The following is an 18,186-nucleotide window of genomic DNA, read 5'->3' on the forward strand; positions in this document are numbered from 1 at the left end:
CTCCTCACTCCAGGCAGGAGATGATGTCAGGCTTGTGAATGGGAATCCCTGCTTATGGGAAAGTCAACAGGTAAGGTCCCAGCCTGCCAAATGTCTCAGCATTCATTGTTCCATTATTTTAACCCCAGCCACCCTTCCTGTGCTCACAAGGACGTGGAATCCACACAGCTCGGGAAATACCACGGAAGCCTTCTGGGGAGGTGAAGTGTCTGCAAGGGGAGCTGATGTGCCCCCAGGGGTGAAAGTAACTTAAAGGACTTACCGGTATGCCGGAGTCCTGAGCTGGGGGGGCAGTATCGGAGGCTTGGAGCGGTAGCGGCGGCTGGGAGCCCCAGGCCCTTTAAGTCACTGCCGGAGCTACCAGCTGCAGAGGTGGCTGGGAGCCCCGGGGCTCAGGTGCGATTTAAACGGCCAGGGGCTCCGGCCTCCGCTACTGCAGCGGAGCCCTGGGCCCTTTAAATCGCCGACGGAGCCCCAGGGGCCCCCGGCTGCTGCTGCTACCCCAGGGCTCGGGGCTCTGGTGGAGATTTAAAGGGCCCGGGGCTCCGCTGCGGTAGCGGTGCCTGGAGCCCCGGGCCCTTTAGATTACTGCCGGAGCCCCGCCGCCGCTACCGCAGGACTCCGGCAGCAGGACTCCGGCCACCGCTACCGCCCCAGGCCCTTTAAATCGCCACCGGAGCCCCGCTGCTGGAGCCCCAGGGTAGCGGCGGCAGCCGGGGCTCTGGTGGTGATTTAAAGGGCCCAGGGCTCCTGGCCGCCGCTACCGCAGCGGAGCCCCAGGCCCTTTAAATCGTCCGCCTCCGCTCCCCGGGGGCTCTGGCAGCAGGACTCTGGCAGCAATTTAAAGGGCCTGGGGCTCCTGACGCTGCCGGAAGCCCCAGGCCCTTTAAATCGTCGGCCTTGGGAAGCTGGTCCGGTACAGCGCACCGGCTCTTGCCGGTATGCCGTACCAGACCATACCGACTTACTTTCACCTCTGTGTTCCCCTGTTAAGACACCAGCGCTTCTGTTAAATGCCAATGGACCCTCTATCTCGAACTCAGAGGCAGGGGCGGTGGGTGAAACTTCCCCTAGGGGAGGCGAGCTCCTTGTCCTGCCTCTTCCGCCCACAGCCCCGCCCACACTCCACCCCTGCTCTGCCCCCGGCCCCCTCCCCCCCCACCGCCGACTCCCTACCCCCCCCTTCCCCCCCCCCCCCCAGGGCTCCCCTTCTCGTCACCTCCTCCCCCGCTTGTCTCCTCACCCCCCACGCCCCTTTCCCTGCCCACCAGGAGACCCCCACAACCACCTGCTGCTCGCCTCCTCACCCTGCTGCTGCCCCTCCCCCCCGTGACACCCTCTCCCCTTTTCACCTTAAAGCACTAATAACATTCCCCAAGGGAAGTGAACAGGCAATAGGTATAGTGCAATTGCCAGATAGAGTCTCCTCTGCCTGGCAGGGAGTTCAGTGTATGCTGTATAGAGAGAGATGTAAAGCCAGGCTACCTGCGCCAACCTGAAGCCTAATCTTGCCTTTTGAGAAAGTGCTTGTCATTGACAGCCTGCATTAAGGTAGTAGTTTAATTACCTTTTTACACAGCATTCCCTGCCAGACTCATTTACTTAAACTGGGTTTGAATAAAACAACTAGATCAAGAAATAAACTCACTGGCTATGTCAGCTCCTCCTTGAGCCAGATCAGCAGTTACTTCTTCTGGGTACAGAGAATAACTGAAGGATCCTCATTTGGAAACTGTTTTTAACCCCAATAACACATTTTTCTACAATATAAAAGGCAACTGAACATGGCTAAAGGCTTCCTGGGCGTTGGCAAATGCCTGTTAAATGGCTTCATTACCACTTTAATGTCTCTTTAACAGTGTCAGTGATCTCTGCTACTAGGTCTCTGGAAGGCTTTTTCACTGTGTAAAGTCAGGGATCCCCTCCCCGCACCTCCTCAATCCCCCTCCCCCGTCTGCCACTGACTCCCCCCCCCCGCCCCGCAGGGAGGGGAGGGGAGGAGAGACGCAGGGGAAGGGGCTGGGGTGGAGGAGAGGAGAGGAGAGGAGGAAGATTCACCCTAGACAGCAGCAGCAAGCCATGGGAACCTCGGGGGTCAGAGCAGGGAGGGGAAGAGGCGGGGAGGGGGGCACCATGGCCCAGGCGGCGGGCGGCGGGGACGGCTGTACTAGGGGAGGCAATGCCTCCCCTTGCCTATTATACCCACAGCCGATGCTCAGAGAGCTAAATCCAATCCCTGCACTGCCACGATTGTCCCCCCTCTCTGGAGGCAATTTACGACTGCGGAGGGCACAAGCTAAAGGGGAGGACATATGACCACCCCATGTGTCTCCCCTGCCAAGTGACAACACCCACCACCGCCCAACCTGTGGCCGCTGTGTTCTCCCTGCCCCACATTACCTGTGGGGAGGGGCCCGTGGGGTTCTGTCCTTCTCTACCTGTGCCTCCACCCTTCCCCAAACAAGTTCGACCTACTCTCCCTGGCAGCGGGAAAGAGCTGCTTCTGCCTGAGAGAGCCTGGCATCGCCTCTGTAAGACTGTCACCCATTCCCAGCTTCTGGCAAACAGAGGCTAGGGACACCATCCCTGTCCATCTTGGCTAATAGTCATTGATGGACCTATCCTCCATGAACTTATCTAGTTCTTTTTTGAACCCTGTTATAGTTTTGGCCTTCACAACATCCTCTGGCAAAGAGTTCCACAGGTTGACTGTGCATTGTGTGAAGAAATACTTCCTATTGTTTGTTTTAAACCTGTTTTTAAACCTGCTGCCTATTAATTTCTTTTGGTAACCCCTTGTTCTTGTGTTATGAGAAGGAGTAAATAACACTTTCTTATTTACTTTCTCCACACCAGTCATGATTTTATAGTCCTCTATCATATCCCCCCTTAGTCGTCTCTTTTCCAAGGTGAAAAATCACAGTTTTATGGAAGCTGTTCCATACCCCTAATCATTATGGTTGTCCTTTTCTGAACCTTTTCCAATTCCAATATATCATTTTTGAGATGGGGAGACCACATCTGCATTATTCAAGATGTGGGCGTACCATGGATTTATATATAGGCAATATGATATTTTCTGTTTTATCTATTACCATGAGATTTGCAATCCTTTTTGATGAAATAAAATTGCAACAGCTCTTTGTGTGTGTCACTCCTGTTGGGCTGCTGCTGGAATGGGTGGGATCCGGGGGGCTGCCTGTTGGAAGCTTGAGAAGTTTCTGCTTCCCTTTTCCCTCCTGTGGAGGATCACAGTGCATCACCCCCTTTCAAACAGAAGGAGGCAGAGCATGTTTGGAGCCAGAGGTTTATCTTCTCCTGGGGACAGGCTCACAAGACAACCGCTGCTTTCGCTATGGTGTCCAAAGAGTCAACGCAGCGCTGGCTGGAAACATTGATGGTCTAAAGCCACATTCTGAGTGGCTAGATGGGCCTTTATAAAGGCATCATTCATGCACCAGCTCCCCAGTGGTGCTCATCACTAGGACACAGACACTATCTGCACCCACCGTGTTCAATGGGAGGAAGGGCAATGGCACTCTTGGATATTGGGCCACAAAGAGCAGCTGAGCTTCTTGGTTGGGGGAGGGGTCCCAAAAGTTCAGGGACCCATAGACAAGAAGGGAGAAATGGGGCTTAGAACGTTTGTCTGCCTTTGTCTACGAACTATTTTTCCATGTGGAAGAATCAGTTTTCTAAGCAAGCCATGTCCTGTGTTTAAAAAAACTGAGTTTGCAATTAAAATGACTGTGACACCTGGGCCAGGACAGAGGCCCGCTGGGTACTAGGGCAGTGCCAACCGCCTTCTGGTGCCACTGCTCTGCCCTATTTACTATGAGAAAATACCATCTTGCACAACTACGCAGGGAGCAAAGCCCTGTGTGTCTCCCAGGGCATGGCAGAGCTGGGCAGTGTGAGAGATTTGGCACATGGAGTCAGAGCCCGGCCTGGCTAGGACTTGCCTCTTTCTTACTGCAAACCTGGGGGCTGTTTCTACCTCTACTTCAAAAGACCATTCCCAGGCTGTCCAGTGCGCATGGAGCGAAGGAGGCTCCCTGCTGGGATAGCGCTACGGGGCCCTGGGACTTTTTTTTTTTTTTAACAGATTTTAAAATTTTATTAAGATGATGTTAAAAAAAAATAAATAGTGAACAGAGTTTGAGCATAGAAGTTTCTGGTTATCAGGGAATAACATACAGATTATCGAGGGTGCAAAGTTTGGTTTAAGATCAGGTGGCATGAGGAATACATAGTCTGCAATATCCCCGATTGGGGGTAAAAGGTTGATGGGTCAAAGTACAGACATTGAGATATGAGGGTATGAAGTTCATAGAGTGGTTGTGTTCGGGTGTGGAGTATAATGAGTGGATATGATGATGAGGATGGATTGACCCTCATTTGGTGAGATTTAATGTTTAGGGAGTTTATGGTTCCAGTTCATATGATCCAACCGAGAAGGTCACTTGGTCCCTTTCTCGTAGTGGGAGAACGATGTCACTCTGGCTCATGCTTCCTGGTACTGTCGGTGGCCGGTGATGTGCTCGATGTAGATGTCCCTGGAGCATCCGATGGCATCTGAGACCATGAAGCGCCGCATGAGACGTGCGTAGCGTTGACTGATCCCGCAGGTCCGCAGCACACGCTCGTTGCAGGGGTCCCAGGCTCCCAGGGCTCCGACAGTCAGGGCATCCATCTGCACCTCATAGCCCTTCGCTCTCAGGGTGTCAGCCAGGGCTTTTCACTGCGCCCCACGAACTCCTCCCCTCCACTGGAAGCTCAGTCTCAAGGCCCTGCGGGGCTGGAGCCTGAGAGCAGTGAGCGCGGACGAAGCGGTGACGGCCAGAGCAATTAGCGCTGAGCCCCTGTCCGGTCCGCGCGCGCAGGAGTAAAATCGGATCTCTGGGGCGAAAGGCCAGACAGCGCCCACGGGTCTCAAACCCCCGGAGGGGCTGGGTTTTTAGAGAGTTGAAGGAACCGCTGAGCTAAAGCCAGCCCGAGAATGTACTCTCTCCGAGAGCTCTAAGAGTTCTCAGTGGGGCGGGGCAATGTAAATGACTAAAGTGAGAGATTAAACGTTATAGGGTCCTACCGCAAGCGCCTGGCTATGACCGATCCGTACCAAGATGGCAGCGCCTAGAGAGGTGAGCACGAGCCAAATTAATGCAGATTGCCCACACCGCTTCTAATGCGCGGAATCGGATTTTTATATAAGCCGCGGTCTGAGCTGCAGGGGCGCGGGCTCTTGGGCTTGTTTATTGGAGTCTCGCTTTACTTCGGGCTTTGGGAGTTGGGCGGGGGTGACGTCGGAGGTTTTCCTTAGGCCTGGTCTACACTAGGCTTTTATGTCGAATTTAGCGCCGTTACATCGAATTAACCCTGCACCCGTCCACACCACAAAGCTATTTAGTTCGACATAGAGCTCTCTTAAATTCGACTTCTGTACTCCTCCCCAACGAGAGGAGTAGCGCTAAATTCGAAATGGCCATATCGAATTAGGGTAGGTGTGGATGGAAATCGACGCTAATAGCTCCAGGAGCTATCCCACAGTGCACCATTCTGTTGACGCTCTGGACAGCAGTCCGAGCTCGGATGCTCTGACCAGCCACACAGGAAAAGCCCCGGGAAAATTTGAATTCCTTTTCCTGTCTGGGCAGTTTGAATCTCAGTTCCTGTTTGGACATCGTGGCGAGCTCAGCAGCAGTGGCAACGATGCAGAGCTCTCCAGCAGAGATGGCCGTGCAATCTAATAGAAAGAGGGCCCCAGCATGGACTGATCGGGAAGTCTTGGATCTCATCGCTGTGTGGGGCGATGAGTCCGTGCTTTCAGAGCTGCGCTCCAAAAGAAGGAATGCTAAGATCTACGAGAAGATCTCTAAAGCCATGGCAGAGAGAGGATACAGCCGGGATGCAACGCAGTGCCGCGTGAAAATCAAGGAGCTGAGACAAGGCTACCAAAAAACCAAAGAGGCAAACGGACGCTCCGGATCCCAGCCCCACACATCCCGTTTCTACCAGGCACTGCATTCCATCCTAGGTGCGGCCGCCACCACTACCCCACCAGTGACCGTGGACTCTGAGGATGGGATATTGTCCGCGGCCGGTTCCTCGTCGGACATGTTAGCGGACGGGGAAGATGAAGAAGGAGATGAGGAGGACGAGGCAGTCGACAGCGCTGGCACTGCTGATTTCCCCGACAGCCAGGAGCTCTTCATCACCCTTACCGAGATCCCCTACCAACCGTCCCCATCCCTTACCCCGGACACAGAATCAGGGGAAGGATCAAGCAGTAAGTGCTTTAAACATCTAAACATTTATTTTTAACAGAACTGAATTATTTACAATATTAACAATGGCTTATTTCCTAAAGTGCTTTAAACATGTAAACATTTATCTGCAACAAAACTGGAATATTTACAATATCAAGAAAGGGTTTCTCATGATTTCTCTGCCTTGGGCTCTTCACTATGTAGTCCCAACTATTTAAAAAATTTTTTACAATGTCCGGTTATTCATGATTATGCAGCCCAAGACGCTCCACTCTTTAGTCCCAGTGCACCTACGCGAAAATCCGGTCAATATGGCCGGGGATAGACGCGAAATCCTCATAGGAGAACTCCTCGTAGGTCTCATGGAGGTACAGTTCCAGCCTGTTCATCAGGTTCCTGGGTAGGGCGATCTTATTGGGCCCTCCGTGGTAGCACACGTTTCCCCGCCACGACACAATCAAGTATTCAGGGATCATCGCACGGCAGAGCATAGCGGGATACGGCCCTGGTTTTTGCATGCTTTCCCTCAGCATGCGTTTCTTCTCGCTGTCCGAGATCCTCATGAGGGTGATGTCGCTCATGATGCCCTGCTTTGAATTAGGGAGGGGAATGTTAGTATTGGGACTGCTTTACAGCCACGCGATGGAGGGAGAGGGGCAGCCTACAGGGATCTTTCCCTGGGACAGCCGCGAGGGGGTGGGACAGGGGCAGAGTTTATGCTTCCCTGATTGCTGGCATTGAGACTGGCATTGCTTTCAATGTGACAGGAGGCCAGTGCTCCTATTAAAGTTTTAAGCAGCCACAAGTCTAGGGCTTACCATGATTGCCTGCTACAGAAGTTCAGGTGTCCTGCCACGCTTCTCAGATCACTGCAAGACCACTGCAAAGACCACTGCAAGACCCCAGGCACTGAAGGCGAGGGCCGAAAATTCGACCTTGTCCTGAGTGCGCATGTGAGAGGTGGAGTGCATGGTCTTGTTCACAGAGAAAGACTAGGTTCTTTGTACACAACTTCATTTATCTGTCTCAGGAATTCACTCCCTTTTTCCCATTCCCACAGACACATCTGCGACTGTCTCCCAACCCAGCCTGTCAGCACACTCCCAGAGGCTAGCGCAGATTAGGCGGAGGAAGAAGAAGACGCGTGAAGACATGTTCTCAGAACTAATGGGCTGCTCCCGAGCCCAGGCAGCCCAGCAGACACAGTGGAGGGAGAACTTGTCACAAATGCACCGAGCAGTCATGGAACGGGAGGAGAGGTGGCGTCAGGAGGACCAGCAGGCTACTGAAAAGCTGCTTGGACTAATGAGGGAGCAAACGGACACGCTCCGGCGCCTTGTGGATGTTCTGCAAGACCGGAGGCAGGAGGACAGAGCCCCGCTGCAGTCTATCTCTAACCGCCCTCCCCCGCCACCAAGTCCCACACCCCCCTCACCCAAAGTACAAAGAAGGAGGGGCGGCAAGGGCCGTTAAAACTTTCAGTCAACCCCTGCAGACTGCTCTAGCACTAGAAGGCTCTCATTCCCCAAAATTTGAAAAGTCCTTTCCTACCCACCTCACAGAAGCCCCCGTGCAAGTTTCACCCCCCACGTTTCATGTGTGATTCATAATAAAATATTCGTTTCTGTTAATTACTGTTTCCATGACTTTCTTTTGGAGGAGAGTCTGTTTGAAGGGGGGGAAGGGGCTTGGTAATTGGACAGGACAGTCACCTTTAGCAGGGTACAGAGGCGGGGTCAGATCCAGCATCAGGACACATACACAGTGCAGTCACTAGTGACCCTGGTCAGTCTGGGAGATGGTTTTCATGTCCTGGGGGGGAGGAGGGGGTTGCTCTGTGACTTTGTGGCGGGGGAGGGCAGTTACAGATCTTATGCAGCGGTCCTTATCCTGGATCACAGAGCCACGCAGCAGGGGATCTGTAACCCTCCTCCTCCTGCCAGAAAGTCACCTAGCCGACACATACACGCAGTCCCGCCCAGGAGTGCTGGCAGGCTCCGTTGAAACAACCAGTCCACCACTGCGGAGCCTGTCATTCCTGGAGTTTAGAAGCATCATTTGCATCAGAACACTAAACCCGCCCCCCGCCACAGTCTGCGTCCCCGGTTTAAAACATTCCCGCGAAAACAGTAATAAAGACAACGGTGTTCATTGACAAAATAGAACTGATTTTATTTTTTGGGAAGGGGGTGAAGGGGGTATGTAACTGGAGGTTCAGCTTCTGTGTCCACAAACTTAACAGTCACTGGTTACCCTGCTCAGTCTGGAACCTTGCTTTCAAAGCCTCCCGGATGCACAGCGCGTCCCGCTGGGATCTTCTAATCGCCCAGCTGTCTGGCTGGGCGTAATCAGCAGCCAGGCTATTTGCCTCAACCTCCCACCCCGCCATAAAGGTCTCCCCCTTGCTCTCACAGAGATTGTGGAGCACACAGCAAGCTGCTATAACAATGGGGATATTGGTTTCGCTGAGATCACAGCGAGTCAGTAAGCTTCTCCATCTCCCTTTGAGATGGCCAAAAGCACACTCCACCACCATTCTGCACTTGATCAGACGGTAGTTGAACAGTTCTTTTTCTGTGTCCAGGGCGCCAGTATAGGGCTTCATGAGCCAGGGCATTAGCGGGTAGGCTGGGTCCCCGAGGATCACTGTAGGCATCTCCACATCCCCAAGAGTTATTTTGTGGTCCGGGAAGTAAATACCTTCCTGCAGCTGTCTAAACAGACCAGAGTTCCTGAACACGCGAGCGTCATGAACCTTGCCCGGCCATCCGACGTTGATGTTGGTAAAACGTCCCCTATGGTCCACCAGTGCTTGCAGCACCATTGAAAAGTAGCCCTTTCTGTTAATGTACTGGCTGGCCTGGTGGTCCGGTCCCAGGATAGGGATGTGAGTCCCATCTATAGCCCCACCACAGTTTGGGAATCCCATCGCGGCGAAGCCATCTATGATGACCTGCGCGTTTCCCAGGGTCACTACCTTTGAGAGCAGTACCTTAACGATTGCGTTGGCTACTTGCATCACAACAACCCCCACGGTAGATTTGCCCACACCAAAGTGGTTCGCGACTGACCGGTAGCTGTCTGGCGTTGCAAGCTTCCAGAGAGCTATGGCCACTCGCTTCTGGACAGTCAGGGCTGCTCGCATCCGGGTGTCATTGTGCTTCAGGGCAGGGGACAGCAACTCACAAAGTTCGAGGAAAGTCCCCTTCCGCATGCGAAAGTTTCGCAGCCACTGGGATTCGTCCCAGACCTGCAGCACTATGCGGTCCCACCAGTCCGTGCTTGTTTCCCTGGCCCAGAATCGCCGTTCCACAATATCCACATGACCCATTGCCACCGTGATGTCCTGGGCGCTGGGTCTCGTGGTTTCTGACAGCTCTGTGCTACTCTCCGACTTCAGGCCCTCACGGCGGTGCCGTAGCCTCCTCGCCCGATTTCTCTGCATCTGCCTCAGGGAAAGGTGTATGATAAGCTGCGAGGTGTTGAGAACGGCCACAACTGCAGCGATGGTCACAGCGTGATCCATGATCGCAGTGCTGTGGCGTCCACGCTGTCACTGACCAGAAAAGTGCGCGAACTGATTTCCCGCCGGCGCTTTCAGGGAGGGAGGGACGGCGGTAGTGACGGACGGATGACGACACTGACCCAAAAGCACCCTCGACACATTTTTTTACCCAGAAGGCATTGGCGGCTCGACCCATAATTCCAATGGGCAGCGGGGACTGCGGGAACTGTGGGATAGCTGCCCACAGTGCACCGCTTCCAATGTCGACGCTTGCCCCGTTAGTGTGGACTCACAAAGTCGAATTACTGTCCTTAGTGTGGACACACACGTTCGACTTTGCAATATCGATTCCACATATTCGATTTAAGTAAAATCGAACTACTCTCGTAGTGTAGACATACCCTTATTATGCGCCTTGCAGGGTCCGGGCGGCTGAGGAGGCGGGGTCTGGACGCCAGGGCGATGCCGCTGTGCCCGGGAAGCTCAGTAGCAGACAGCCCTCCAGCCTCCTCGGAACCCGCATGGCGCAGATAAAAGCCCCGCGCGGTGGGGGGAGGCGCGTGGCATGTCCCGGTGTCTGCGGCTCTGAGCTTCCCGCAGTTACAAACGGCTGTGGGACGGTGTGGGGAGGGCTAGCGGTGCAGTCCCAGCCCAGGGGAGGTGGTGGAACCCGGCTGGCCAGGCCGAGCCAAAGCCCCCCGCTCCTCCCCAGAGTGGGATGCTGCAGCAGGGAAATAGTGCGTGGAAGCCCTTCCTTGCAGGGGGGTGGGGGCCAGATGTTGCATGCAAGTCCCACTCCCCTACCCTGAGTTCCTTGTGGGGGTCGGGGGCCAGATGCTGCATGCGGGTCCCACTCCCCTACCTTTTTATTTCTAGTTCTACTCTTGCTGCACACAGCATTGTTACACATTACAATTAAAATAATACACTTGTGTTTATTTACATTATTACTAAAAAAATATGGAATGTTTATAAACACCCCCACTCCCCTGTCTCTGAAATGGGTTGGGCTTGTTTTAAAAGGCAGTGCCATTTTTGGGGGGAGGGGGAGTGAGACTTGGCAACGCTCCCCTTCCCTTCTCTTCTCCCGCTCCACTCCCGTCAGGATCCAAGCCCCGGCTGCAGCCCTATGCAACACTGGGGGGGACGACACCTCCTTTGCCTCCCTGGCCCCTCTGCTCCCCCAGCTGCCTTGCTGTGCCCCCTCAATCCCTTGCTTTGCTCCTCTTTCTCCCTCATTCCTTGCCTCCCCTCACTGGGTCCCTCTGCTCCCTGGCACCATTTGGGGGGCACTTGCCCTCCCCATTTTCCTTCCACATTGTAATTTGACAAACCGTACACCTATCTAAAATGTGAGGTTTGTGCCATCATGTTTATTTTGCCTCTTTTCCCAGCCTGTTCCTACAAATCCTGCAATCCACAACCACCTCCTTCACTTCAGCAGGAAGTTTCTCAGCTCACGGTGCCAGTTCTTACGTCGAAACAGTCCCGTGTCTACACTGGAGGGTGGAAGAATTCCCCTTTTCTGACGTGGTTTTCCCTTCTCTCTGGTAAGTATTTTTTAAAACTGCGTGTGTCATTATTTGGCCTCTTATTTTACTTCAATTACAAAAATCGTCCATTTAAGTTGCTTACAGCATAAATTCTGTCACTTCAGTATGCGCTCAAGCTCATGGACAGGCTTCAGGTAGAGTCTGCTTCATTTTAAAATATAGTACCTTGTTTATTTGAACTACATCAAAGCGTAAAAGCAACTTCTCTGAACTCCTAATAATCTTATGTTCTAATGTAGCTGAAGTTCTTACAAAGTTAATGCTTGTTGCCCTGACAGCCTGAAAAGACACACATAATAATAGACCAGGGATTTTAAAAAAGTATTATTATAGTTTTTAACTAGTTTAGGGGATTGTATTGTTGTTGTTTTTATTACTGCCTGTCGAAATGTGTAATGCACATATATTCTCTAACTTTATTCTTTCCAAGTTCATTAAGGATTACAGTGCTATTATTTTAGTTTTTTGACTGGTCTGTGCATTTCATAATTTTTTCTCTCACGTTTACATTTAATTCTTTGAGTAGTAAGTTCTAAAATGCCTGACCTGTCCTGGCTGGAGTAATTATTATAACTTATTACTATATTGTGCTTTGTCATTCATTGATTGTACCACTTTAAATAAATAATAGTGTCCTTCTAGAATGTAAATTTAGCTTGTACTCACCTTAGCAGTGCCAGTTTCATGGGGGATGATGGTGGGGGTGAAGGAACTATGGAATATGGATGTGTCATTAACATTAGCTAAACATATAACTTTCGACACTGTGCAGATGAAGGTCAATTATTTTCAAATTGTATTTTTAATTATATGATTTAATTATATATTCGTATGAAAATAAATGCAGTTCCAAATCTGATACTAGTAGTAATGGAGTCAGATGTTAGTGAGTTACGTACATGATTGTGATCGATAAGCATAATTTCCAAAATAATTAGAAAAATAAATTCCCATTCTTAATACAAGAAAAAAGTAATCATGTATATTAAAATTAAATACGTTTTTAGTGGAGTGAAAAACAATCGCCTAAATAGAGAAATGGCAGTAACACAAAGTGTTAGAGAGAGAGAGAGAGAGAGAGAGAGTTATTGCTTCAGTGTGTGATAGACTGATCCCTGAAGCATACCTCCATGCAGAGTTCCTTGTTGAATTCTGCTCATATACACAAATGTCTCCTTCTCTTCTCTTTCTGGATTAACTAGTGTGTTGAGCAGATGATTGTCATGCTTTATATAGCTTTTCATTTCACTGACCATTTTTTCCTTTGGTATCTTCAGTTTCATTTTGCAGAATGATTTGTCTTCACCAATAACACACTCTCTAACATCTGATTCACTTGCACTACTATAAACCAAATCAGAGTGGAAGTAGCAATAATTTCCAAACCTTCCATATAATTGGGGGGGAGGGGGAGGAGAAAAAAGTAAAACAAAAAACCAACCTGTTTTTATTTTTGCTTCATGTTTTTTGCTTCATTAATTGCAAAAGTATTCACTGCCTCATTGAAAGGCATTGCAGGCATTGCCTTTGAAAAATATTTAATATAATACAAATAAAGTAATAAAATAACTGACACTATTCTTATTATATTTTGTTTTATGCATAAAAGTTGATTTTTTTCCAGAGTACAATGATACCTGTACCAGCACAGCAGCAGAATATTGTATAATTTTTAAAAAGAAAGGCCCCTGACGACGAAAATTGTGACAATAAAGAACCATCCTTGAAAATGAACTGTGTAAATGCTTCCTCAAGTAACATTGTCTTGCAGTCAACACAGAAAAACAGACTGGATAATGATCCTTGTGCCAGTACAGTAACTCCTCGCTTAACGTTGTAGTTATGTTCCTGAAAAATGCGACTTTAAGCGAAACGATGTTAAGCGAATCCAATTTCCCCATAAGAATTAATGTAAATGGGGGGTGGGTTAGGTTCCAGGGAAATTTTTTTCACCAGACAAAAAACTATATATTATATAGATATACACACAGTATACGTTTTAAACAAACAATTTAATACTATTCACAGCTATGATGATTGTGAAGCTTGGTTGAGGTGGTGAAGTTAGAGGGTAGAAGAGGGAGGGATATTTCTAGGGAATGCCTTGCTGCGAAATGATGAACTAGCACTCGGCTGAGCCCTCAAGGGTTAACACATTGTTGTTACTGTAGCCTCTCATCAAGGCAGCATGAACAGGAGGGAGGGGAGACAGCATAGCAGACAGAGACAGACACACACCTTGTGTGTGGGGGAGAAAGATGCACACTGCTACTTTAAGTAAGCTGACCCACTCTTAAGTGCATTGTCTTTTTAAGTGGATCAGGAAGTTGAGACAGCAGCTGCTGCCCCAAGCTCTCTCTGTCTCTCTCCGTCCGTGTCCCCTCCCTGCTCTATATGGAGAAGGGGTAAGCGGGGTGCAGGAGCAGGGGGGAGGGGGACACCCTGACATTAGCTCCCTCCCTTCCCCCCGCCTTCCCCCCACAGCAAGCAGGAGTCTCTGGGAGCAGCTCCAAGGCAGAGGGCAGGAGCAGCACATGGCAGTGGGGGAAGGGACAGCTGAACTGCCGATTTATAGCCTGCTGGGCAGCTGCAGCACAGGGAACTTAGGGGAGCGGGGAGCTGATAAGGGGGCTGCCGGTCCACCCTGGTTACAAGCCTCCACCAGCTAGCTGCAACAAGCTGCTCTTCCTGCAAGCAGCTGCCAAACGATGTTAGAAGGGAGCATTGCACAACTTTGAACGAGCATGTTCTCTAATTGATCAGCAATGTAACAACGAAACAACGTTAACCGGGACGACTTTAAGTGAGGAGTTACTCTATATCAGTGGCCACCAATTACACATCTAAGGATGTCCTATGTGCTCTGACATCACCAGTGGGGGCAGAATGTTTTGTTAAACAGAGTTTACCTTAGGGTGACCAGATGTCCCGATTTTTATAGAGACAGTCCTGATTTTTGGGTCTTTTTCTTATATAGGCTCCTATTACTCCCCACCCCCTGTCCCGATTTTTCACATTTGCTGTCTGGTCACTCTAGTTTACCTGTTCATGACAGGAAAAACAACCTTTCTACGGCCATAGATATCTTGCTGCACAAAGAGGAACAACCAGTACAGCCTAAGATGGATACCCTTCTACAAATGGTTGACGTTTCAACTGTGGTTGGTTTTCTTTGTACCCCTCCATTGTAGAGGAGTCTGTTTTTTGCTTTCCATGCCGTCACTTTGCTTCTCAAACCACAATTGGACCAGGAGAACAATTCAACAACAGAAGATTCATTGAGTGTGGCTTTAAGAAACGGAAAGATTTTCATAGTTTGTTAAAACAACATTCACTCAGTTCCAGGCATCAAGCAGCTTTCATTTCGTGGTAAAACTACTTGACAATTAGGATCAGCAGTTTGAAAAGTGTCGCAGATCAATTTGTTTCCAGTCATCAGGCTGTCATAGCTGAAAATTGCCAGCATATTGAAACACTCTTACAGGTCTCCATGCTCTGTGCAAAACAGGGTATTGCTTTTTGGGGGCATGATGAAACACACAACTCTAGCAATAAAGAAAATTTCATTGAAATGCTTGAGCTGGTTGCTTCTGGTCAGCCCCAGCCTTTTGAATCAACTAAGAAGCACGTATGGACACGATACCTCTCACCAGTACCAGAACGACTTGATACATTCTGCTGCAGCAGTCCTGAGAGAAAGCGCTGCTGAAGAGGTCAGACAAGCCAAGTATTTTTCTGTCCGTGTTGATGAAACTAAAGATGCATCAAGAAAAGAACAGCTGTGTCTCCTTTTACGCTGCCATTGAAAAGGAATCATTCAGGAAAGATCTGTGGGTTGCTTCCACATGGAAAATCTAAATGCTGAATTTGTTTCAAAAAGGATTATTGAAGAGCTACAGCATTTGAAGCTTGATATTAATTACATCGTTGCCCAGTGCTTTGATACAGCTTCTCTGCTGAGTGGGCATTTAACAGATGTACAAGCTCGCACTCAGGAAAGGATTACACATGCCATTTATGTGCACTGCCATGCTCACAGGCTTAATCTTGTCATTGCAGGCACATGTTCCAGCATCACCCAATGTCAGGAAGTCTTTGCGTTTGCTCAGGACCTGTACATCTTTAGCAGTAGTTGCAGGCACCATGAACTGTTTGTTAAGGCACAGCAAGAGCTAGGCCAGAAGGTGCTTGAGCTAGGTAGATTATGTGAAACTCGCTCGTGCTGGTTTGACTCCCTCCAAAAACTGCATGCAAGATGGAAACACTTGGGAGCCATTTCAGTTCAGAGAGCTGATGGCCCATCGGCTAGCACTGGCGAGGGTTTGATGGCAAGGCTAAAGTGCTATTCCTTTCTGTTGAGGCTCTTGGTTTCGGGAAGAATATTCAAGATTTTTAATAATATTTCAGAATTACAAAATGAAAACCTGAATTTATCTAATGCCATGGAATTAGTAGCAATCAATGTTGCTGCTCTTCAAGAAATGAGAACATCTGAAAGCAAATGGAAGGAGCTATGTGATGAAGCTGAAATCATTGCCAAGGAATTTGAAATTGCTATTCCGGGTCAGGCAGTCGCAACTGCTGAGCACAGCAATACAAAAACGGCAATAAGACCTAAAAAAATAACCTCCAAGCTGGCCTTGTTTTTTGTTTTTAGTACACTGGGTCAGTCATCTCCACATGATGTTCCCAAGAGCACGCATGAATCTATAAAATCTGATTTTTACTATCCTGTTTTGGACAGTATTCTGGCAGAGCTCAATAGACGATGCACCTTCAACTCCAGTTTGCTTTCTGTACTAACTGCGTGTGACCCAAAGAGTGAAAATTTTCTTGCATATGAGAAACTGAAAATAATTGCAGATCACTATGGATCAACAGGCACCGATTTTGACAGTCTGGATGCAGAAGTCGAAGTTGCTGAGAAGCACATTGCACCAAAAAATGGACTTCAATTTCTGAATTCTGGATGTTCTCATGGACTTAGCAAGGGCTTTCCAGTCTTTGCTGTCTATTGTAGATATTGTGTTGAGCCTTCTAGTGTCTACAGCATCAAATGGAGAGGTATTTCTCTGTGCTCAGAGAGTAAAGAACTACTTAGAATCCACAGTGGGAGACAAGCGCTTAGGTGACGTGGTAATTTTAGCCTGTGAACGTGAAGCTTCAGAACACCCGGATATCAACAAGGCCATTGACCATTTTGCCAAGATGAGAAGACGGCATTATCTATTGTGTTAGCTCCTATCTGGAGTGTTTTGTTTTCAATAATTTATTTACCTGTAAAGAAATTAACTGTCTCATTCATCTCTTCACAAATTGGAATATAAGACATTTAAAAACCAACAATTGCAGGTGTAAGCAGATTTTATTTTTATTCATTTATCTCTACTAAAGAGAGTGTACAAAGTATCAAACTTGTTTCTGATATCTGTGTTAAGGCTCCAAAACTGATACCTCAGAGTGTGGGATTGGGAATATCTTGCTGTATTATGTCCCTATTGCTCTAAATTTACATATATATTTAAAATATGGTTATAACTGATTTTTGTTAATTCCCCCCCCCCCCCTTCTTTATATAGGAATTAGATACAGTGCTCCTGTCATTTAATTTCTAAGTTATCTGCAGGGAAAAAAAGCAACCCTAGAGTTTTCAGGTGCCTAAGTAGCCCCTGGAATCATGATTAAAGTTGCCCCCCACACACAAACCTCTCACTGGGCCCCTCTGTCCCCAGCCAGCAGAGTGGACCTTGTGGCACTGATCTTGACACCGTGGGGTCACTGTGTGTTGCCCGGCGTTCCTGGGGCTATAGAGCGACCCATCACTGACACGTGGCCGCATCAGAGACACTCTCAGGGAAGCTGGGAGTTTGGGTGCTGTGATGGGGTGCAGCCTGGACTATGGGACTGCTGAGCCCTCCAAAACCCACCAGCTTGGGGTATCCCTAACATTGTGATGCTGATGTCAAGCTACAAACCTGATAGGCACTGCACTTAACCAGACATCCACAGGCAAGGACCCACCCAACTGAGTTACATGAATGATTTCCCAGCCACTCATGAACCATCAATAGAAAGGCTCCAGCCAGTTCCCTCCAGCTCCAGCCCTACACCCCAGAATTGTTCCGTCTTGCACTGGTCAGAAGCCTGAGCAGTGTAAATTCATTTCTTAGTTTGCCACTTCTTCATAGGAAAGTGGACATGCACCAGCCTTTGTAACCTGAGCAGATTTCCCAAGCACTTTAGACAAACTCACTGGTAAGGATAAAACATTAAAATAAGTTTAACTACAGAAAGATCGATTTATAAGTGATTATACTGGTAGGCATAAAGGTCAGACAGAGTTACCTTAAGAAAGGGGGAAGGGAAAGGATGATGTCATTGTCTCTCTCTTAAAAGATCTTTGTTGTGATGTGAGTTAGTCTGTCCCCACGGTGTACATACCTTCTCAGAGAAGTGTCTGGGATAATGGAATGGCGTTGGTGAGCCATTAATGCTGTCTGGCTATTGGTGGCCACTCCTTTGTTGTAACTGAAAGATTGGTTGTGGGTGTTCCCAACCTCACAACATATTTCAGTAACACATCTAGCAATACTTCACATACAATGAGAGCACATACACTCCAGTAGCACATTAATGTTCAACAGATCAAGACTGTTAAAATCAAGGCTCTCAAAGTCCCGGCCCGAGAACCTCCCCACTGCAGCCTGCGGAGGAGAGACGCATGCAGACACGCGGCCAGTCCCCACAGCTCCCAATGGCTGGGGGAGAGGGACAGAGATACCATCACTACTCGCTGGGCAGAGTCAGCTATGGAGGCAGCATCATTAGTTGCCGGGCAGAGTCAGCCATGGAGGCAGCATCA

General features: G+C 49.2%; 1 protein-coding gene across 4 annotated transcripts; it reads left to right on the plus strand.

The window, feature by feature from the left end:
• Positions 1–5,062: 5,062 nt before the first annotated feature.
• On the plus strand, positions 5,063–16,854 carry LOC112122390 (zinc finger MYM-type protein 1-like). Of its 4 annotated transcripts, none has more exons than XM_026660873.1 (3): positions 5,063–5,141; positions 11,166–11,321; positions 14,380–16,854. In XM_026660873.1, the coding sequence occupies exon 3, from the start codon at positions 15,170–15,172 to the stop codon at positions 16,454–16,456; it is 1,287 nt and encodes a 428-aa protein (XP_026516658.1). In that variant the 5' UTR covers positions 5,063–5,141; positions 11,166–11,321; positions 14,380–15,169; the 3' UTR covers positions 16,457–16,854. The 4 variants fall into 4 exon arrangements, 3 of the variants coding, with proteins under 3 accessions (XP_026516658.1, XP_026516659.1, XP_029769615.1); XM_026660874.1 differs by lacking the exon at positions 5,063–5,141 and adding an exon at positions 10,231–10,508; XR_002909406.2 differs by lacking the exons at positions 5,063–5,141; positions 14,380–16,854 and adding an exon at positions 12,949–12,997 and having other exon boundaries at positions 10,231–11,321.
• Positions 16,855–18,186: the final 1,332 nt, after the last annotated feature.

Source organism: Terrapene carolina, unplaced genomic scaffold (genome assembly GCF_002925995.2).
Source record: "Terrapene carolina triunguis isolate 2854851 unplaced genomic scaffold, T_m_triunguis-2.0 Scaffold838, whole genome shotgun sequence".
Classification (NCBI taxonomy): Eukaryota; Metazoa; Chordata; order Testudines; family Emydidae; genus Terrapene; species Terrapene triunguis.

What these genes read in the sequence shown, in the direction of transcription:
- LOC112122390 (XM_026660873.1), top strand. Translation starts at nt 15,170, where the DNA reads ATGGAAAATCTAAATGCTGAATTTGTTTCAAAAAGGATTATTGAAGAG.